The sequence below is a fragment of the Rhinoderma darwinii genome, assembly GCF_050947455.1.
Source record: "Rhinoderma darwinii isolate aRhiDar2 chromosome 5 unlocalized genomic scaffold, aRhiDar2.hap1 SUPER_5_unloc_1, whole genome shotgun sequence".
Lineage (NCBI taxonomy): Eukaryota > Metazoa > Chordata > Amphibia > Anura > Rhinodermatidae > Rhinoderma > Rhinoderma darwinii.
Genome location: NW_027461765.1, coordinates 294,391 through 318,734, shown reverse-complemented (window position 1 = coordinate 318,734; position 24,344 = coordinate 294,391). Strand labels below are relative to the sequence as shown.

Sequence of the window (24,344 nt, the reverse complement as noted above, 5' to 3'; positions counted from 1 at the left end):
GGGAGGACCAGTGCGGAGGTGACCAGTGCAGAGGTGACCAGTGCGGAGTTAACCAGTGCGGAGGTGACCAGTGTGAAGTTGACCAGTATAGGGGGGACCAGTGTGGAGGTGACCAGTATAGGGGGGACCAGTGCGGAGGTGACCAGTGTGATGGTGACCAGTATAGGGGGGACCAGTATAGGGGGGACCAGTGTGGAGGTGACCAGTATAGGGGGGACCAGTGTGGAGGTGACCAGTATAGGGGGGACCAGTGCAGAGGTGACGAGTGCGGAGGTGACCAGTATAGGGGGGACCAGTGTGAAGGTGACCAGTATAGGGGGGACCAGTGTGGAGGTGACCAGTATAGGGGGGACCAGTGTGGAGGTGACCAGTATAGGGGGGACCAGTGTGAAGGTGACCAGTATAGGGGGGACCAGTGTGGAGGTGACGAGTATAGGGGGGGACCAGTGCGGAGGTGACCAGTGTAGGGGGGACCAGTGCGGAGGTGACCAGAGTAGGGGGGATCAGTGCGGAGGTGACCAGTGTGGAGGTGACCAGTATAGGGGGGACCAGTGTGGAGGTGACCAGTGTGAAGGTGACCAGTGCGGAGGTGACCATTATAGGGGGGACTAGTGTGGTGGTGACCAGTGTGGAGGGGACCAGTGTGGAGGTGACCAGTATAGGGGGGACCAGTGTGGAGCTGACCAGTATAGGGGGGACCAGTGTGGAGCTGACCAGTATAGGGGGGACCAGTGTGGAGGTGACCAGTATAGGGGGGACCAGTGTGGAGGTGACCAGTATAGGGGGGACCAGTGCAGAGGTGACGAGTGTGGAGGTGACCAGTATAGGGGGGACCAGTTTGAAGGTGACCAGTATAGGGGGGACCAGTGTGATTGTGACCAGTATAGGGGGGACCAGTGTGAAGGTGACCATTATAGGGGGGACCAGTGTGGAGGTGACCAGTATAGGGGGGACCAGTGCGGAGGTGACCAGAGTAGGGGGGATCAGTGCGGAGGTGACCAGTGCGGGGGGGACTAGTGTGATGGTGATCAGTGTGGAAGTGACCAGTATAGAGGGGAACAGTGTGAAGGTGACCAGTGCGGAGGTGACAATTATAGGGGGGACCAGTGTGGAGGTGACCAGTATAGGGGGGACCAGTGTGGAGGTGACCAGTATAGGGGGGACCAGTGTGGAGGTGACCAGTATAGGGGGGACCAGTGTGGAGGTGACCAGTGTTGTGGTGACCAGTGTGGTGGTGACCAGTATAGCGGGGACCAGTGTGGAGGTGACCAGTGTGGAGGTGACCAGTGTGGAGGTGACCAGTATAGGGGGGACCAGTGTGGAGGTGACCAGTATAGGGGGGACCAGTGTGGAGGTGACCAGTATAGGGGGGACCAGTGTGGAGGTGACCAGTATAGGGGGGACCAGTGCGGAGGTGACCAGTGCGAAGGTGACCAGTATAGGGAGGACCAGTGCGGAGGTGACCAGTGCAGAGGTGACCAGTGCGGAGTTAACCAGTGCGGAGGTGACCAGTGTGAAGTTGACCAGTATAGGGGGGACCAGTGTGGAGGTGACCAGTATAGGGGGGACCAGTGTGGAGATGACCAGTGTGGAGGTGACCAGTGTTGTGGTGACCAGTGTGGAGGTGACCAGTATAGCGGGGACCAGTGTGGAGGTGACCAGTGTGGAGGTGACCAGTATAGGGGGGACCAGTGTGGAGGTGACCAGTATAGGGGGGACCAGTGTGGAGGTGACCAGTATAGGGGGGACCAGTGCGGAGGTGACCAGTGCGGAGGTGACCAGTGCGAAGGTGACCAGTATAGGGAGGACCAGTGCGGAGGTGACCAGTGCAGAGGTGACCAGTGCGGAGTTAACCAGTGCGGAGGTGACCAGTGTGAAGTTGACCAGTATAGGGGGGACCAGTGTGGAGGTGACCAGTATAGGGGGGACCAGTGCGGAGGTGACCAGTGTGATGGTGACCAGTGCGGAGGTAACCAGTGTGGAGGTGAACAGTGTGAAGGTGACCAGTATAGGGGGGAACAGTGTGGAGGTGACCAGTATAGGGGGGACCAGTGTGGAGGTGACCAGTATAGGGGGGACCAGTGTGGAGGTGACCAGTATAGGGAGGACCAGTGCGGAGGTGACCAGTATAGGGGGACCAGTGCGGAGGTGATCAGTGCAGGGGTGACCAGTGCAGAGGTGATGGTGACCGGTGTGGATGTGGTGGTCATGGTACATTGGCACTATAGTTGATAAAGCTTTAGAAAGGAATAACAGAAGGTTTTGGTCCTAGTACCCTCTTACCTGGACATGATGAGCTGTTACATTCCTCCACCTCCTGGGTCTCACTACCACAGGTGACTCCATCTGGACTCCTTTCTGTACAGGTTCGATTCCTCCACCTCTGGCCACCACCACCACCACATGTAACAGAGCAGGAGCTCCAGTTGGACCAGGGTCCATACACCGGGCACTTCATGTCTGTACAAGAAAATGTTCCATTCATACAGGTGCTGAGGAGGAAGGAGAACGATATGAGGCAGAGAAATGAATAGGGATACTTAGGATGTACTGAAGGAAATCAGAGAGCGGCCACGTGAAGCGCAGCCACGTATCTTACATAGGCAACCACGTGCCTGTCACCCACCAGTTATTACAGCCAACTTGAACAATTTCTCCTGGTTCATACTCCACGGTGGCGTTGGATGTTGGCAGACCACAGCGACAGTCCATGATGGGCGCGCACTTCTTATCCTGCAGGAGCCAACCTTCTGGACAGCGACAACCTGAATAGATCAAAGGAAGAAGATGAGCGGGGGTTGGGACCGACATGCAATCATCCTATTCATATCAGCGGACCCTAACCAGCAGAGTCGTCAGATTTTTGTCCGCCGACATTGCGGTTATTGGGAGTATCGGCTGATAATGTTTCGTACCTGTGCGGCATTGGCCCTGCAGACACTCCACATGACTCCACAGGTCGGCACAGGCCCGTGGACATCGGTTAGCACACACATTCTTGAAGGCCTTCCCGCGGTCCTCACAATTTTCTCCTGAAGTAAGAGAAAACAGGGGTGTCAGTAGGGAGTGCCCTGGAGCACAGTCACCCCCCGTCTCGGTACCCCCGGCACATACCTGGGCACGCTGCTGTGTTACAGCTCTCAGACTGGAACCTGGGACCCGGACATAGCTTACTGTCGACAGGATGGTGGACATGACGCCATCGTGAGCGGAAGCCGCCGCTGCAGGGCTCTCGGCAGGGACTCCACTCCCCCCACTGTCTCCACACACACAGATCTATGGTGGAGGATAGGTGTTATGTGACTGAGGGAGCACATGATGGAGAACCATCCCGCGGGTGGGTCATATGTGTATGTCTCAGTATATTCGCATACAAACCGTTACAGACGTCTTTATCGGGGCACAGTCTCTCCTGTGTCATCTCCCCAGAACATTGAGAGGAATTTCCGCCCCACAGGAATCCGGTCTGGACATTGAGACATAACCGGTGTCTCTGCTGAACCGAGAAGAAAGACGGGGCCCCGGTGTCATTCTGAGGAGATGGGAGGCAGGGGCTACACGAGGACCACTCCGTCCACTCACTGAGAGCAGCTTCACCTACATGTGACAGGAGGAGGCAATGAGGAACATGGACGCGGCACACGGTCATGCACAATTCAATTCCATGAGTCGAGTTTTACACCGCTGTGAATTGGTGGAGATTCTCTGACTTCTGAGGGTAGAGTGCGGATATCGATCTGATATGTCGTGTTCGATCAATATCTAGTGAATAATCAGCATACCCGGCAGATATCAACCTAATTCTTAAGGGGCAATTTAACTAAAACGCTCCCTGGTATATCTACATTATATTTACCCCCAGTGCTATTTTGGGGATTTATCCGCTCACCCCCACCAATGTCAGGTGGAGTAGTCTTCGTTGCATAGAATATACTGTCCCATGTATTTGGGAAAATGGGTGTGGACTATAATCTTTGGGGTGTGGTTGACGGACGGTGGGTGTAATAATTTCTATGTATTTTTGTGCTGCACTGAATCGGTCGGCACAGTCGTCTTCAGATAACTTACCCCTGCAGTTATTCCTGTTACACTTCAGCTCCCCCTGCTGGCAGGTACTGTAAATCACACAGATATTAGTAATCACATGACCTCCCCCCTGCACATACCCTTACATATGCCTTTGGTTATCCAGAAGACTCACCATTCCCTGCACCCTTCATGCACAGTTTGCTCTGGGGTCAGATATGTCGTCTTTGACTTGGAGATGTAGAGGCAGCCGCAGTCTGAGGGACGGACACATTCGCCATCTTTCTCCAACAGCCCCTGAAGTGAGAAACGTTCCATCCCATTATTATCTACCCACGAGTAAACCTGAATAATCCCCATGTCAACTGGTAACAGACGTCAATCGCTGCGAATCATCCAACCGCAGACTCCATCATCCACCCAACACCAAGCGATGGCTCCTTCTAGCCTATCACTCCATCTCCATTTGATCCTTATTGACCTTCAAGATGTTAGTTAGCAAAAAAATAGACCCTCATCCCTGTCATCCAGTCATGGACCCTCATACACACCTCAACGTTGACCCTCGTTAGTGGTAAATCTCTGTCATTGCTCCATTGCCAGTTGGATGTAAGATGGAAGTAGTCGTCATCCCGGTCACCACATGACAAACCTTCATCATCAACTCCTCACCAAGTAAAAGACCCTCATCAATATCCAACAGGAAGTAGTGACCCTCACCCTGTCACCAAATGATGAATCCTCTCCATCCTCATCATCAAGTCACTATGATAGACCCTCATCATAATCTCATCACCAGATGATAGATCCTTTATCATAATCCCATCACCAGACTATAGACCCTCATCTTAATCCCATCACCAGATGATAGACCCTCAACATAATCCCATCACAAGATGATAGACCCTCATCATAATCCCATCACCAGATGATAGACCCTCATCATCCCATCACCAGATGATAGACCCTCATTATAATCCCATTACCAGACTATAGACCCTCATCATAATCCCATCACCAGACTATAGACCCTCATCACAATCTCATCACCAGATGATAGACCCTCATCCTAATCCCATCACCAGACTATAGACCCTCATCATAATCTTATCACCAGATGATAGACCCTCATCATAATCCCATCACCAGACTATAGACCCTCATCATAATCTTATCACCAGATGATAGACCCTCATCATAATCCCATCACCAGATGATAGACCCTCATCATAATTCCATAACCAGATGATAGACCCTCATCATAATCCCATCACCAGACTATAGACCCTCATCATAATCTTATCACCAGATGATAGACCCTCATCATAATCTCATCACCAGATGATAGACTCTCATCATAATCCCATCACCAAACTATAGACCCTCCTCATAATCCCCTGACCAGATGATAGACCCTCATCATAATCTCATCACCAGATGATAGACCCTCATCATAATCTCATCACCAGATGATAGACCCTCATCATAATCTCATCACCAGATGATAGACCCTCATCATAATCTCATCACCAGATCATAGACCCTCATCTTAATCCCATCACCAAGTGACTAGTCCTCATCTCTCCACGGACAATATGTTAAGGTCACAATAATGACGCAACAATGTTCTCCCCCTGTATAGCTCCTGGATCTTCTCTATGTCAAATGTCAGTGTGCCCCCCTGATTGCAGAAGAGAACACCTGTAAAATTTGTCATGCAAAGGAGTCCAAACATTCCCCCCAATCATTGGAACCTCATCACTGCCCATAATCAAGTAATAGATCCTCATCACCTCAACACCAAGGAACATCCATCATGAAGAACCTCAACACCAAGGAACATCCATCATGAAGAACCTCAACACCAAGGAACGTCCATCATGAAGAACCTCAACACCAAGGAGCGTCCATCATGAAGAACTTCAACACCAAGGAACGTCCATCATGAAGAACCTCAACACCAAGGAACCTCCATCATGAAGAACCTCAACACCAAGGAACCTCCATCATAAAGAACCTCAAGACTCCACTCATCCTCAATTATTGCAGATTTATTAATACTGTGTAAGTTTTAGACAGTGTAAACTTAGACAAGGCAGTCACAAAATCTAGCTAGACATGTTCGAAACTTCCCCTTCCTCATACCATCTATTAGTTGGCAACGTTATGCCATTTGTTGTGCAATTTTGGTGCACAGTGCTATATTTTAAGCCACACCTGTTATGTTAGACTCCACCTCTTCTTGGATATGCCACACCCCTTGTCGAGTGTGCGGAACTTTTCTTTAAAACCATTAATAAATGTGGCGCACAGCATGTACACCAGAACTCTGGCACATTTTAAATAGTAAATCTTCCCCACTGAGTTATATATCGTTATCATTCATACCATCACAGAGGAACCTGATCACCCACTAACCATGAGGAGCCTCATCACCCTCATCACCAAATAACCTCCTCACCCCCATCACCAAGAAACCTCATCACCCCATCCCCTAGGAACCTCATCACCCCCATCACCAAGGAACCCCCATTACCCCATCACCAATGAACCTCATCACCCCCATCATCCAGGAACCTCATCACCAAGGAACCCCATTACCCCATCACCAAGTAACCTCATCACCCCATCACCAAGGAACCTCATCACCCCCATCTTCCAGGAACCTCATCACCTAGGAACCTCATTACCCCCATCACCGAGGAACCTCATCACCAAGGAACCTCATCACCCACATCACCAAGGAACCTCATCACCCACATTATCCAGGAACCTCATCACCCCCATCACCAAGGAACCTCATCACTCCCATCACCAAGGAACCTCATCACTCCCATCACCAAAGAACCTCATCACCCTCATCATCTAGGAACCTCATCACACCCATCATCAAGGAACCTCATCACCCCATCACCAAGGAACCTCATCACCCCCATCACCAAGGAACCTCATCACCCCCATCACCAAGGAACCTCATCACCCCCATCATCCAGGAACCTCATCACCTCCATCCCCAAGGAACCTCATCACCCCCATCACCAAGGAACCTTATCACTCTTTCATTACCAAGGAACCTCATCACCCCATCACCAAGGAACCTCTTCACCCCATCACCAAGGCACCTCATCACCAAGGAACCTCATGACCCTCTATTACCATGGAGCCTCATAACCCCATCATCACGGAACCTCATCACCCTCCATTACCAAGGAACCTCATCACCCCCATCACCAAGGAACATCATCACCAAGGAACCTCATCACACCATCATCCAGGAACCTCATCACCAAGGAACCCCATTACCCCATCACCAAGTAACCTCATCACCCCATCACCAAGTAACCTCATCACCCCCATCATCCAGGAACCTCATCACCAAGGAACCCCATTACCCCATCACCAAGTAACCTCATCACCCCATCACCAAGGAACCTCATCACCCCCATCAGCAAGGAACCTCATCACCAAGGAACCTCATCACCCCCATCATCCAGGAACCTCATCACCCTCATCACCAAGGAACCTCATCACACCATCATCCAGGAACCTCATCACCAAGGAACCCCATTACCCCAACACCAAGTAACCTCATCACCCCATCACCAAGGAACCTCATCACCCCATCACCAAGGAACCTCATCACCATGGAACCTCATCATCCCATCACCATGCAACCTCATCACCCCATCACCAAGGAACCTCATCACCCCCATCACCAAGGAACCTCATCACCCCCATCACCTAGGAACCCCATTACCCCCATCATTCAGGAACCTCATCAACCCTATCCCCAAGGAACCTCATCACCCCCATCCCCAAGGAACCTCATCACCCCATCACCAAGGAACCTCATCACCCCCATCAACAAGGAACCTCATCACCCCCATCACCAAGGAACCTCATCACCCCCATCACCAAGGAACCTCATGACCCTCTATTACCAAGGAGCCTCATCACCCCCTTTACCAAGGAACCTCATCATCCCATCATCACGGAACCTTATCATCCTCCATTACCAAGGAACCTCATCACTCCCATCACCAAGGAATCTCATCACCCCCTTTACCAAGGAACCTCATCACTAAGGAACCTCATGACCCTCTATTACCAAGGAGCCTCATCACCCCATCATCACTGAGCCTCATCACCCTCCAATACCATGGAGCCTCATCACTCCCATCACCAAGGAACCTCATCACCCCCATCACCAAGGAACCTCATCACCCCCATCACCAAGGAACCTCATCACCCCCATCACCAAGGAACCTCATCACTCCTTCATTACCAAGGAACCTCATCACCCCCATCATCCAGGAACCTCATCACCCCCATCACCAAGGAACCTCATCACCCCCTTTACCAAGGAACCTCATCATCCCATCATCACGGAACCTCATCACCCTCCATTACCAAGGAACTGCTTTACCGCTTTAATTGGTTCCCCACCAAGAAGTGATAGATGTGAAGTCCCTCATCAACACAACTCACCGGGGGGCAGTAGCAGCCAGGTTGGCACGTGGATAAATATTGACATACATCAGACGTGTTTCTTGAGGAGCATAGACTATTGCAGGGAGATCCGCAGGCGCTGAATATAAATGGTGGACGACAGCTGTCCTCTAGAACATAGGAGAGAACGGGTTATAAACACTAGAGGAAGGAGATGAAGATACCAGGCCAGATCCCGAGAAGAGGTCACCGTGTCCATCATCGGTTCTACCATAGAAAATAATAAGAGAAGACAAACATGGTTCTCACCGCTGCACTGGGAGGTGTTACATGGCTGAACTTCAGTCTCCGGCTTATCACATGTGTCCCCACCAAAAATAAGCCCCTGGGGCCCTCGATACCGGTGCTGGAGCAACGAGTGACAAGAGCAGTTAGACCACAGACTCCACGGCCCCCAGGAGCAGATCCCTGTCATAGAGAAACATATCATTTTGGATGCCCCCAACGCTCACCCAGTAAAAATTCAAATGATGCAAAAATTCACGACCGTCCAAACAATCCCAATGTCCGACCACGGCAGGATCCACGTGGCAAGGAAATGAAACATGCATGAAAGTCTCCAGCCACGCGGGAGTCGATGTCAATCATGCGCGGTGCATGCATTTTGGGATGTGGTAATAAAGACTTGATGTTCTTGCCACTTGGATGTATCACAGAGAAATAGATGGCGTGATATACAGGCGCACAAATAAAACATTAGAGGTAGACACAAGACAATGATTCAGAACTTATATATGTATGACCAGTGACAACACTATAGAACATATACATGTATAACCAGTGACATGACTATAGAACATATACATGTATGACCAGTGACATCACTATAGAACATATATATGTATAACCAGTGACATGACTATAGAACATATATATGTATGACCAGTGACATCACTATAGAACATATATATGTATGACCAGTGACATCACTATAGAACATATATATGTATGACCAGTGTCATGACTATAGAACATATACATGTATAACCAGTGACATGACTATAGAACATATATATGTATGACCAGTGACATCACTATAGAACATATATATGTATGACCAGTGACATCACTATAGAACATATATATGTATGACCAGGGACATCACTATAGAACATATATATGTATGACCAGTGACATCACTATAGAACATATATATGTATGACCAGTGACATCACTATAGAACATATATATGTATGACCAGTGACATCACTATAGAACATATACATGTATGACCAGTGACATGACTATAGAACATATACATGTATGACCAGTGACATCACTATAGAACATATATATGTATGACCAGGGACATCACTATAGAACATATATATGTATGACCAGTGACATGACTATAGAACATATACATGTATGACCAGTGACATCACTATAGAACATATATATGTATGACCAGGGACATCACTATAGAACATATACATGTATGACCAGTGACATGACTATAGAACATATATATGTATGACCAGTGTCATGACTATAGAACATATATATGTATGACCAGGGACATCACTATAGAACATATATATGTATGACCAGTGACATCACTATAGAACATATATATGTATGACCAGTGTCATGACTATAGAACATATACATGTATAACCAGTGTCATGACTATAGAACATATATATGTATGACCAGGGACATAATTATAGAACATATATATGTATGACCAGTGTCATGACTATAGAACATATATATGTATGACCTGTGACATCACTATAGAACATATATATATGTATGACCAGGGACATCACTATAGAACATATATATGTATGACCAGTGACATCACTATAGAACATATATATGTATGACCAGTGTCATGACTATAGAACATATATATGTATGACCTGTGACATCACTATAGAACATATATATATGTATGACCAGGGACATCACTATAGAACATATATATGTATGACCAGTGACATCACTATAGAACATATATACGTATGACCAGTGACATGACTATAGAACATATATATGTATGACCAGTGACATCATTATAGAACATATATATGTATGACCAGTGTCATGACTATAGAACATATATATGTATGACCAGTGACATCATTATAGAACATATATATGTATGACCAGTGTCATGACTATAGAACATATATATGTATGACCTGTGACATCACTATAGAACATATATATATGTATGACCAGGGACATCACTATAGAACATATATATGTATGACCAGTGACATCACTATAGAACATATATACGTATGACCAATGACATGACTATAGAACATATATATGTATGACCAGTGTCATGACTATAGAACATGTATATGTATGACCAGTGACATCACTATAGAACATATATACTTATGACCAGTGACATGACTATAGAACATATATACGTATGACCAGTGACATGACTATAGAACATATATATGTATGACCAGTGACATGACTATAGAACATATATATGTATAACCAGTGACATCACTATAGAACATATATATGTATGACCAGTGTCATGACTATAGAACATATACATGTCATGACTATAGAACATATACATGTATGACCAGTGACATGACCATAGAACATATACATGTATGACCAGTGACATGACTATAGAACATATATATGTATAACCAGTGTCATGACTATAGAACATATATATGTATGACCAGTGACATCACTATAGAACATATATATATGTATGATCAGGGACATCACTATAGAACATATATATGTATGACCAGTGACATCACTATAGAACATATATATGTATGACCAGTGACATCACTATAGAACATATATATGTATGACCAGTGACATCACTATAGAACATATATATGTATGACCAGTGACATCACTATAGAACATATATACGTATGACCAGTGACATGACTATAGAACATATATACGTATGACCAGTGACATAACTATAGAACATATATACGTATGACCAGTGACATGACTATAGAACATATACATGTATGACCAGTGACATCACTATAGAACATATACATGTATGACCAGTGACATCACTATAGAACATATATATGTATGACCAGTGACATGACTATAGAACATATATATGTATGACCAGTGACATGACTATAGAACATATATATGTATAACCAGTGACATCATTATAGAACATATACATGTATAACCAGTGACATGACTATAGAACATATATATGTATAACCAGTGACATCACTATAGAACATATATATGTATGACCAGTGTCATGACTATAGAACATATACATGTATAACCAGTGTCATGACTATAGAACATATACATGTATGACCAGTGACATGACCATAGAACATATACATGTATGACCAGTGACATGACTATAGAACATATATATGTATGACCAGTGTCATGACTATAGAACATATATATGTATGACCAGTGACATCACTATAGAACATATATGTATGACCAGTGTCATGACTATAGAACATATACATGTATGACCAGTGACATGACTATAGAACATATATACGTATGACCAGTGTCATGACTATAGAACATATATATGTATGACCAGTGACATCACTATAGAACATATATATGTATGACCAGTGACATCACTATAGAACATATATATGTATGACCAGTGACATCACTATAGAACATATATATGTATGACCAGTGACATCACTATAGAACATGTATACATTACAGGTATATCACCTCCTGTACCTTGGCAGGGCTGCAGGTAACACGCCTCTGTCTGCGCTCGCTCTCTGCTGTCACACTGCTCGCCTGGTGTTTCCGTGTCCGGGCAATCACAGCTCCATGTCCGACTGCGGAGGCCTGTACCACAGCTGCGGGAACAGAGGCTCCAGTCCGTCCAGCCACAGATTCCGCTGTCTGCAGGTGAGAGCTGCTGATCAGAGGTGAGCGCAAACATTCCCCTGATCCCCCCGATCCCCCCGATCAGCCAGTCCATACAACACAGTGACCCTTATTTACTAAACATTACGCCGTTCTTTGGCATAAATTGGGCCAAATCAGAGTGAAAATGTAACGCCAACAAATTTTCAAAAACATTTTTTACTTTTTACGTAATTCGAAAGGTGATGATAAAGTGGGCGTGGCCTCCCAGGAGACGAGGTCAAATTTCTAAAATGAATCAACTGAAAGTGGCGCAAGTTTATGGCGCAGATCTCCCCCTCTCGTATCCTATAACGGCGTAGGTTTCATTTTCTGTCTGAGAATTCACAATGCGGCAATTTCATTGGGAGGCGTTCACATTTATATACAATTGGCGCAAATCACTCCAACTATCTCCTCTACCTTATTAGTAGACGTGGGCCGGTGGGTGTAATCATTTATACTGAAGGAAACACAGCAAACTTATCCTAATGGTGGCCAGATGACTGGTCGATGGGTGAATCACAGAAACCTGCGCCCCTTACAGATAACAGGTGAGGGCTGACCACGGAGGGTCACTGGGAGGGGATATAAACATTCAGAGGATGTCTCACCCTCACATGGCTTGTTGGTACAGTCCTGCTTCGCTGTGTCTGGACCCTCACAGTCTGAACCATTGTTCCGCGGGGGAGGGTTGATACAAGCCCGGCTCCGGATCTGAACACCAGATCCACACGTGACTGGACATTCCGACCACGGAGACCACGGAGTCCAATTGCCATTAACTACAAGCAGAAGACACAGGGGAGTGTAATATGTTTGTTTAGGAGTTGTGTTGTTTCTGGGGAGGTGTGATGAAGCTGAACATTGTGTAAACTTCTATTATTCTCAATAATGGGCAACGTACGTCAATGAAAACATCTGATCCATCAGTACATGACGTCATTGTGGGTGTGGCCAGGGCAATAGGGTCATTTTACATGGAAATGGTAATATAGAGAGGAGCCAGACTCCACCCCGAGCTTCCAGAAATAAAAATAAATCAGACTCCACCCCCGAGCTTCCAGAAATAAAAATAAATCAGACTCCACCCCCGAGCTTCCAGAAATAAAAATAAATCAGACTCCACCCGGAGCTTCCAGAAATAAAAAATAAATCAGACTCCACCCCGAGCTTCCAGAAATAAAAAATAAATCAGACCCCACCCCGAGCTTCCAGAAATAAAAAATAAATCAGACTCCACCCCCGAGCTTCCAGAAATAAAAATAAATCAGACTCCACCCGGAGCTTCCAGAAATAAAAATAAATCAGACTCCACCCCCGAGCTTGCAGAAATAAAAATAAATCAGACCCCACCCCGAGCTTCCAGAAATAAAAAATAAATCAGACTCCACCCCCGAGCTTCCAGAAATAAAAATAAATCAGACTCCACCCGGAGCTTCCAGAAATAAAAATAAATCAGACCCCACCCCGAGCTTCCAGAAATAAAAAATAAATCAGACTCCACCCCCGAGCTTCCAGAAATAAAAAATAAATCAGACTCCACCCCCGAGCTTGCAGAAATAAAAATAAATCAGATTCCACCCCGAGCTTCCAGGAATAAAAATAAATCAGACTCCACCCCGAGCTTCCAGGAATAAAAATAAATAATTATATTGAGACACGATCAGTAATGTAGAAATGATGAAGAGTTCTTACCCCGGCACTCAATGTCCTGGCAGTAATTGCCCTCCGGGGTACAGATGCTGGAATAAGATACAGATAGTGGGTGACATAGAGCGGGGTCACCTGCAGATACAGATAATACAGAGCGGCGGATACTGACCACTGCTGACACTCGCCCTCCAGCCACATGTCACCCACACTCCACTCAGAGCCATTGTGTGGGCACAGCGCAGGGCACATCTCCATGTAACACGGGCGAGACTGCTGCTCTGGGGGCGGGCACTGACTCCTGCCGGACTCCGTGATGGGGGATCTGTGGACAACGCAAGAAAAGGGTAATAATGAGCGAGGGCCATGAGGACGCAGCCGCACTCTGCGGGCACCGGGTGGAGACACGGACTATAAGCCGCTGCGTCCTGCACTTTACATGTGACACGTTCTGGTCACTATTGGGCAGATTTATTTTGTTTCCGTTTTCTGCTGTGAAAGTATGGCGGTCGAGCCAAGCGCCATTATTATCACGCTTTGCGACACTCACTGTCGGCGGGAATTTTAGAGTCTTCAGCACAGAGTGAAATATTAATGAAGCAGGAAACCCCTCCCCCACCGCCCCATACAGATCGTCCTGTGTATACGGAGGATAACACCAAGGTGGAGGCACCGCTGACCTTTTTACAGGACCGTCCTGCGAATTGGACCAGAAAGAGGCGGGACTTATTCAGATTTGCATAAAAGGGTGTTGCGTATTTCTGCATTTTCATTGGCTCTCGGGTCAGGGTCCGGCCAGAGCTGGGTAGACGTCGGGCCCCCTGTACTTGGGACCTGCTGCCCCGGGGAGCATTCTGTGGAGTTTACCTTGCACTGCACGCCCCCATCTATAGCTGACACTGGTGGGGGCACTGTGGCTGGTAATGTAATGGCTGCATTGTTGTGGGGGCACTATGGCTAAAAGCAGGAGAGGCGGGTCAGTGGGCGGGTCTTTGTGTAGGGAGTCGCCCACATTAGCCTGGAGCCGGCCTGGTCAGGATATCTGTCCTGCAGACATTACATGGGACCCTCTGATCACCTGAAGCGCGTCTGGCGGCCACTTCCGCAGGTGGAGGAGCACTGGGACCAGGCCGACCACTGACTCCATGTACAGTCCAGGCGGGGGCAGGGCTCGTTGCTGCACTGGAGTCGGCCGTCTGAGCAGGTGCAGTTGTTGCAGTCGTCCTGCAGGGAGCTCTGGGGGGTCCAGCTCCGCCCGTGGCTGTCGGTGCATTCACACTGAGTGATGGGGACACAAAGTCCGTCCTGCTCCAGGGACCCTGAAAACATGACGAGAAGATGAGAATCCCCCCGAGCGCAACCGAACAGCGACCCCGAGAGAAAGACTGACCTGAGGGGCAGCGACACCCCGGCTCACACGCCTCCCCGTCCAGACACACGATCCCCTGCTGAAGATCAGCGCAACGCCGGGGGCAACGATTAGCGCATCCCACCTGCTCCATATCTGTGGGGCAACCGTCCGCTACATGGAAGAGACCACGAGGGGGAGAGGGGAACAGTCAGACGGCACAATCCCACGTAAATAAAGATCCATCCTGAATAATGAACCGTTCAGCAGCTGCAGAATACACGTGTCTCAATTCCTCAACATTTTAAGATCTCTGCTTGCTTTCACAGAATGGGAACATTCTTGTAACAATGTGTCAGTGTAGACAATCCTCTGTGAGCTGAACACAGCAGCAGCACAAACCTCTCCCCTGTCCTGGACGCCGGGCAAATAACACCTGCACTGATACATTGTAACAACCCCTCAGCTGTGTGAGCCCCCAGAATGTAAAGAAGAATATTTCCATTCACCAACAGCAATCAGTATAAGGAGAACTGGGTCAATACAGGGTTTTTACGTTGTAGATGTAAACAATTAGGGCTTACATTCACTGACAGCAAGCATAGATCTTGAAATTGGTGAAAATTGAAGCGCAAAGAAGGGAATTTACTAAATGATTTACACAATATTTGTGACTTTTTACTTTTTTCGCCACTTTTGAAAAGTGGCGAGGAAAGTGGGCGGGGTTAGACAAGAGGGGCGGGGCCACCTTCCGTCTGACATATTTACTATAATCTACTCCAGAAATTGGCATAAATTGAAGTGCAAATCTCTGGTCAACAAACTCGTAATAAATTTCCTGCGCAGATATTTTGGTTTATGGCGGCGCGTGAACTACGAGTCTTTCCCCACCAAAGTCTTTTAAAAAGCTGCAGAATTTACATGATGCAATGATGAAGCTTCATTTACATGGGACTGCACCTTCCTGACCCTGAGTCTCGTCTCTGCTCTTACCACAAGGGTTGGGGTTGCAGATCCGCACTTGGTACTTATCGCCGGCGCACTCCTTTCCTCCGTTTTTCGGTGGTGGGCTGGTACAGGTCCTGCTTCTCACTGACCTCCCTCCCCCACATGAGCGGTCACACCAGGACCACGGGCTCCACTTGGACCAACTGCCATTTACTAGAGAAGAACAAGAGAGAAATGGATGATGTAACCGCCGTGCAGAGAGTCCACCGCCGTCACCACCACCGCCGTCACCACTGCCGCCGCCGTCACCACCGCCGCCGTCACCACCACTGCCGCCGTCACCACCACTGCCGCCGTCACCACCGCCACCACCGCCACCGCCGTCACCACCGCCACCGCCGTCACCACCATAACAACCGCCGCCGTCACCACCGCCGCGACCACCGCCGCCGTCACCACCACCACCGTCGTCACAACCGCCGCCGTCACCACCGCCGTCACCACCACTGCCGCCGTCACCACCACTGCCGCCGTCACCACCGCCACCGCCGTCACCACCGCCACCGCCGTCACCACCATAACAACCGCCGCCGTCACCACCGCCGCGACCACCGCCGCCGTCACCACCACCACCGTCGTCACAACCGCCGCCGTCACCACCGCCGTCACCACCGCCGCCGTTGCGACCACCGCTGCCGTGACCACCGCCGCCGTGACCACCACCGCCGTCACCACCACCGCCGTCACCACCGCCGTCACCACCGCCGCCGCCGTCACAACCGCCGCCGTCACCACCACCGCCGTCACCACCACCGCCACCGCCGTCACCAACGCCGCCGTCGCGACCACCGCCGTCACCACCACCACCGCCGTCACCTCCGCCGCCATCACCACCGCCGTCACCACCGCCGCCACCGTCACCACCTCCGCCGTCACCACCGCCGCCGTCGCGACCACCGCCGCCGTCACCACCACCGCCGTCACCACCGCCGCCGTCACCACCGCCGACGTCACCACTGCTATCACCACCACCATCACCGCCGTCACCATCACCGCTGCTGTCACCGCCATCATCACCACCACCGCCTTCACCGTGCTCCGCTACCTTTACAGGCCTGCAAGTTACAGAAGTGACGCTCCATGTGTCCGGTCAGGATGTCCTCACACCACAGGCCTCTGTCACCAGGGGGGTTGTATGTACGGAGACGTCTCTGCTGCCCAACACCACAAGACCGAGAGCACTCGTTCCACTCCGACCAAGAGTTCCACGAGCAGTTCCTGCCACTACAGTCGACCGAGTCACACGGCGAAGAGTCTGGACCTAAGAAGAGGAAGAAGAGACCACAATATGGAGGCAGGACCCCAAGAAACTGTGCAAATCCTCCACTCTACTTCTCTTATACTGATTCTGAGTTACATCATGTCTTATACTCTACTCAGATCCAGAGCTGCAGCCATTATTGTTACGTCATGTCTTTTACTCCAGTCACATCCAGAGCTGCAGCCACTATTCTGTTACACCATGTCTTTTACTCCAGTCACATTCAGAGCTGCAGCCACTATTCTGTTACATTATGTCTTTTAGCCAGTCACATCCAGAGCTGCAGCCACTATTCTGTTACATCATGTCTTTTACTCCAGTCACATCCAGAGCTGCAGCCACTATTCTGTTACATCATGTCTTTTACTCCAGTCACATCCAGAGCTGCAGTGACTATGCCATGATGTGAGTCAGGATCAGTACATGATACGTTTCTCCGTGTTACATGTAGGTTTCGGGGGAGGTGCACTTACCGGGACATTGTTGGAGGTTACACGCCGCCTCCTGGAACCATGCTCCTGTACAATTCCTTCCACTGGGACAGAACCGGGAGCGCGTCTTCACTGCAGGATACTGGATGTCGGAGCAGCTCTTGGAACATGGCGTCCACTGCGACCAGGAGCTGAGCCCCTCCCCCGTGCCTGGACGGAATCAGAGGGTTCATATAGTTAATACCTGAATAAGCTTCTCCCCGAGAAATGTCGGTGGATCCACAGGGCAGGAGACGAACCCTCTGATGAGACAGCTGGAAGAATTCTGACTACCTCAGGCTCCAACAGTCAATACAGCTAAGCTGGTGTCAATAATCATAGCAGTGTCCTAATGGAGTAGAGCTGCAGTGTAAAGCATAGAAGAAGAACAGAGGAGCCTCTGATGAGACAGGAGGAGTATTTCATAGTCCATTGGAGGTCGCTGGGCCCTAATAGAGCAGAGCAGCCAACACAGAAGAGAATATCCTGCAAGTAACAATACTGAGGATCCTCCCACCGTCATCCTGATTATTCTGGGTGTGTCCACACTGCCGCGGTCTCACCGTGATGCCATGCCGATGCGGGAATAATGATGTAAGGAACCTCAGGATAGTAACAGATACGGGGAGGATGAGCGTTCTCACTTCTACTGATGCAGGAGGTCTGGGGATGATCACATGACTGGCCGACTGACCGCGTGATTTCTGGAGAAGCCCCTCCCTCTAATGTGTCAGTACAATCACCGGTCACTATATAATGACCTTATGGCGCTTCTGAGACCATGTGGTTGTATCATGTGACCACCGGCTGCACTGCGTTTACAGACCAGATCTCGCTCCACCAGTCTCAGCATTTACTCTGCTCTTCCTTTAGACTTTAATCTGCTCAATCTATGGGGCCCGATGACGTCTGCGCGGGGGAGGATCCGCCATTATCATCTGCGCAGGGGAGGATCCGCCATTATCATCTGCGCAGGGGAGGATCTGCCATTATCATCTGCGCGGGGGAGGATCCGCCATTATCATCTGCGCGGGGGAGGATCTGCTATTATCATCTGCGCGGGGGAGGATCTGCTATTTTCATCTGCGCGGGGGAGGATTTGTCATTATCATCTGCGCGGTGGAGGATATGCTATTATCATCTGCGCGGGGGAGGATCTGCTATTATCATCTGTGCGGGGGAGGATCTGCTATTATCATCTGCGCGGGGGAGGATTTGTCATTATCATCTGCGCTGGGGCGGATCTGCCATTATCATCTGCGCGGGGGAGGATCTGCCATTATCATCTGCGCGGGGGAGGATCTGCCATTATCATCTGCGCGGGGGAGGATCTGCTATTATCATCTGCGAGGGGGAGGATTTGTCATTATCATCTGCGCTGGGGCGGATCTGCCATTATCATCTGCGCGGGGGAGGATCTGCCATTATCATCTGCGCGGGGGAGGATCTGCCATTATCTGCGCAGGGGAGGATCTGCTATAATACATCTGCGTGGGGAGGATCTGCTATTATCATCTGCGCAGGGGAGGATCTGCTATTATCATCTGCGCGGGGGAGGATCTGCTATTATCATCTGCGCGGGGGAGGATCTGCCATTAACATCTGCGCTGGGGAGGATCTGCTATTATCATCTGCGTGGGGGAGGATCTGCCATTATCATCTGCGCGGGGGAGGATCTGCCATTATCATCTGCGCGGGGGAGGATCTGCTATTATCTGCGTGGGGGAGGATCTGCTATTATCATCTGCGCGGGGGGAGGATCTGCTATTATCATCTGCGCGGGCGAGGATCTGCTATTATCATCTGAGCGGGGGAGGATCTGCTATTATCTGCGTGCAGGAGGATCTGCTATTATCATCTGCGCGGCGGAGGATCTGCCATTATCATCTGCGCGGGGGAGGATCTGCTATTATCATCTGCGCGGGGGAGGATCTGCCATAATCATCTGCGCGGGGGAGGATCTGCTATAATACATCTGCGTGGGGAGGATCTGCCATTATAATCTGCGCTGGGGGAGGATCTGCCATTATCATCTGCGCGGGGGAGGATCTGCTATTATCATCTGCGCGGGGGAGGATCTGCCATTATCATCTGCGCGGGGGAGGATTTGTAATTATCATCTGCGCTGGGGCGGATTTGCTATTATCATCTGCGCGGGGGAGGATCTGCCATTATCATCTGCGCGGGGGAGGATCTGCCATTATCATCTGCGCGGGGGAGGATCTGCCATTATCATCTGCGCAGGGGAGGATCTGCTATAATACATCTGCGTGGGGAGGATCTGCCATTATCATCTGCGCAGGGGAGGATCTGCTATTATCATCTGCGCGGGGGAGGATCTGCTATTATCATCTGCGCGGGGGAGGATCTGCTATTATCATCTGCGCGGGGGAGGATCTGCCATTATCATCTGCGCTGGGGAGGATCTGCTATTATCATCTGCGCGGGGGAGGATCTGCCATTATCATCTGCGCTGGGGAGGATCTGGTATTATCATCTGCGCGGGGGAGGATCTGCTATTATCATCTGCGCTGGGAAGGATCTGCTATTATCATCTGCGCTGGGGAGGATCTGCTATTATCATCTGCGCGGGGGGAGGATCTGCTATTATCATCTGCGCGGGCGAGGATCTGCTATTATCATCTGCGCGGGGGAGGATCTGCCATTATCATCTGCGCAGGGGAGGATCTGCTATTATCATCTGCGCGGGGGAGGATCTGCCATTATCATCTGCGCGGGGGAGGATCTGCCATTATCATCTGCGCGGGGGAGGATCTGCTATTATCTGCGTGGGGGAGGATCCGCCATTATCATCTGCGCGGGGGAGGATCCGCCATTATCATCTGCGCGGGGGAGGATCTGCTATTATCATCTGCGCTGTGAAGGATCTGCTATTATCATCTGCGTGGGGGAGGATCTGCTATTATCATCTGCGCGGGGGAGGATCTGCTATTATCATCTGCGCGGGGGAGGATCTGCTATTATCATCTGCGCTGGGAAGGATCTGTCATTATCATCTGCTCAGCGGAGGATCTGCCATTATCATCTGCGCGGGGGAGGATCTGCTATTATCATCTGCGCGGGGGAGGATCTGCTATTATCATCTGCGCTGGGGAGGATCTGCCATTATCATCTGCGCTGGGGAGGATCTGCTATTATCATCTGCGCGGGGGAGGATCTGCTATTATCATCTGCGCTGGGAAGGATCTGCTATTATCATCTGCGCTGGGGAGGATCTGCTATTATCATCTGCGCGGGGGAGGATCTGCCATTATCATCTGCGCAGGGGAGGATCTGCTATTATCATCTGCGCAGGGGAGGATCTGCCATTATCATCTGTGCGGGGGAGGATCTGCCATTATCATCTGCGCAGGGGAGGATCTGCTATTATCATCTGCGCGGGGGAGGATCTGCCATTATCATCTGCGCGGGGGAGGATCTGCCATTATCATCTGCGCGGGGGAGGATCTGCTATTATCTGCGTGGGGGAGGATCTGCTATTATCATCTGCGCGGGGGAGGATCTGCTATTATCATCTGCGCGGGGGAGGATCTGCTATTATCATCTGCGCTGGGAAGGATCTGCCATTATCATCTGCTCAGCGGAGGATCTGCCATTATCATCTGCGCGGGGGAGGATCTGCTATTATCATCTGCGCGGGGGAGGATCTGCTATTATCATCTGCGCTGGGGAGGATCTGCCATTATCATCTGCGCGGGGGAGGATCTGCCATTATCATCTGCGCGGGGGAGGATCTGCCATTATCATCTGCGCGGGGGAGGATCTGCTATTATCTGCGTGGGGGAGGATCTGCTATTATCATCTGCGCGGGTGAGGATCTGCTATTATCATCTGCGCGGGGGAGGATCTGCTATTATCATCTGCGCTGGGAAGGATCTGCCATTATCATCTGCTCAGCGGAGGATCTGCCATTATCATCTGCGCGGGGGAGGATCTGCTATTATCATCTGCGCGGGGGAGGATCTGCTATTATCATCTGCGCTGGGGAGGATCTGCCATTATCATCTGCGCGGGGGAGGATCTGCCATTATCATCTGCGCGGGGGAGGATCTGCTATTATCATCTGCGCTGGGGAGGATCTGCCATTATCATCTGCGCGGGGGAGGATCTGCCATTATCATCGGCGTGGGGGAGGATCTGCTATTATCATCTGCGCGGGGGAGGATCTGCTATTATCATCTGCGCGGGGGAGGATCTGCTATTATCATCTGTGCGGGGGAGGATCTGCTATTATCATCTGCGCGGGGGAGGATCTGCTATTATCATCTGCGCGGGGGAGGATTTGTCATTATCATCTGCGCGGGGGAGGATCTGCCATTATCATCTGCGCGGGGGAGGATCTGCTATTATCATCTGCGCGGGGGAGGATTTGTCATTATCATCTGCGCTGGGGAGGATCTGCTATTATCATCTGCGCGGGGGGAGGATCTGCTATTATCATCTGCGCGGGGGAGGATCCGCCATTATCATCTGCGCGGGGGAGGATCCGCCATTATCATCTGCGCGGGGGAGGATCCGCCATTATCATCTGCGCGGGGGAGGATCTGCTATTATCATCTGCGCTGGGAAGGATCTGCTATTATCATCTGCGTGGGGGAGGATCTGCTATTATCATCTGCGCGGGGGAGGATCTGCTATTATCATCTGCGCGGGGGAGGATCTGCTATTATCATCTGCGCTGGGAAGGATCTGTCATTATCATCTGCTCAGCGGAGGATCTGCCATTATCATCTGCGCGGGGGAGGATCTGCTATTATCATCTGCGCTGGGGAGGATCTGCCATTATCATCTGCGCTGGGGAGGATCTGCTATTATCATCTGCGCGGGGGAGGATCTGCTATTATCATCTGCGCTGGGAAGGATCTGCTATTATCATCTGCGCTGGGGAGGATCTGCTATTATCATCTGCGCGGGGGAGGATCTGCCATTATCATCTGCGCAGGGGAGGATCTGCTATTATCATCTGCGCAGGGGAGGATCTGCTATTATCATCTGCGCAGGGGAGGATCTGCCATTATCATCTGTGCGGGGGAGGATCTGCCATTATCATCTGCGCGGGGGAGGATCTGCTATTATCATCTGCGCGGGGGAGGATCTGCCATTATCATCTGCGCGGGGGAGGATCTGCCATTATCATCTGCGCGGGGGAGGATCTGCTATTATCATCTGCGCGGGGGAGGATCTGCTATTATCATCTGCGCGGGGGAGGATCTGCTATTATCATCTGCGCTGGGAAGGATCTGCCATTATCATCTGCTCAGCGGAGGATCTGCCATTATCATCTGCGCGGGGGAGGATCTGCTATTATCATCTGCGCGGGGGAGGATCTGCTATTATCATCTGCGCTGGGGAGGATCTGCCATTATCATCTGCGCGGGGGAGGATCTGCCATTATCATCTGCGCGGGGGAGGATCTGCCATTATCATCTGCGCGGGGGAGGATCTGCTATTATCATCTGCGCTGGGGAGGATCTGCCATTATCATCTGCGCGGGGGAGGATCTGCCATTATCATCTGCGTGGGGGAGGATCTGCTATTATCATCTGCGCGGGGGAGGATCTGCTATTATCATCTGCGCGGGGGAGGATCTGCTATTATCATCTGCGCGGGGGAGGATCTGCTATTATCATCTGCGCGGGGGAGGATCTGCTATTATCATCTGCGCGGGGGAGGATTTGTCATTATCATCTGCGCTGGGGAGGATCTGCCATTATCATCTGCGCGGGGGAGGATCTGCCATTATCATCTGCGCGGGGGAGGATCTGCCATTATCATCTGCGCGGGGGAGGATCTGCTATTATCATCTGCGCTGGGGAGGATCTGCCATTATCATCTGCGCGGGGGAGGATCTGCTATTATCATCTGCGCGGGGGAGGATCCGCCATAATCATCTGCGCGGGGGAGGATCTACTATTATCATCTACGCGGGGGAGGATCTGCTATTATCATCTGTGCGGGGGAGGATCTGCTATTATCATCTGCGCGGGGGAGGATCTGCCATAATCATCTGCGCGGGGGAGGATCTGCTATAATACATCTGCGTGGGGAGGATCTGCCATTATAATCTGCGCTGGGGGAGGATCTGCCATTATCATCTGCGCTGGGGAGGATCTGCTATTATCATCTGCGCGGGGGAGGATCTGCCATTATCATCTGCGCGGGGGAGGATTTGTAATTA

General features: G+C 50.1%; 1 protein-coding gene across 1 annotated transcript in view; it reads right to left on the bottom strand.

Moving 5' to 3' along the window:
* The window catches only part of LOC142684354 (SCO-spondin-like), a gene marked incomplete at its 5' end in the record, with an annotated part of 350,250 nt that overhangs the window by 32,532 nt on the left and 293,374 nt on the right, over positions 1-24,344 (bottom strand). Inside the window, 18 exon segments of the mRNA XM_075847515.1 lie at positions 2,284-2,492; positions 2,627-2,765; positions 2,916-3,032; positions 3,115-3,276; positions 3,379-3,597; positions 4,069-4,115; positions 4,202-4,323; positions 8,515-8,645; positions 8,785-8,943; positions 12,232-12,402; positions 13,020-13,190; positions 14,104-14,150; positions 14,231-14,383; positions 15,137-15,377; positions 15,449-15,580; positions 16,400-16,567; positions 17,460-17,675; positions 18,149-18,316. Coding sequence (XP_075703630.1) covers positions 2,284-2,492; positions 2,627-2,765; positions 2,916-3,032; positions 3,115-3,276; positions 3,379-3,597; positions 4,069-4,115; positions 4,202-4,323; positions 8,515-8,645; positions 8,785-8,943; positions 12,232-12,402; positions 13,020-13,190; positions 14,104-14,150; positions 14,231-14,383; positions 15,137-15,377; positions 15,449-15,580; positions 16,400-16,567; positions 17,460-17,675; positions 18,149-18,316 — 2,772 coding nt within the window.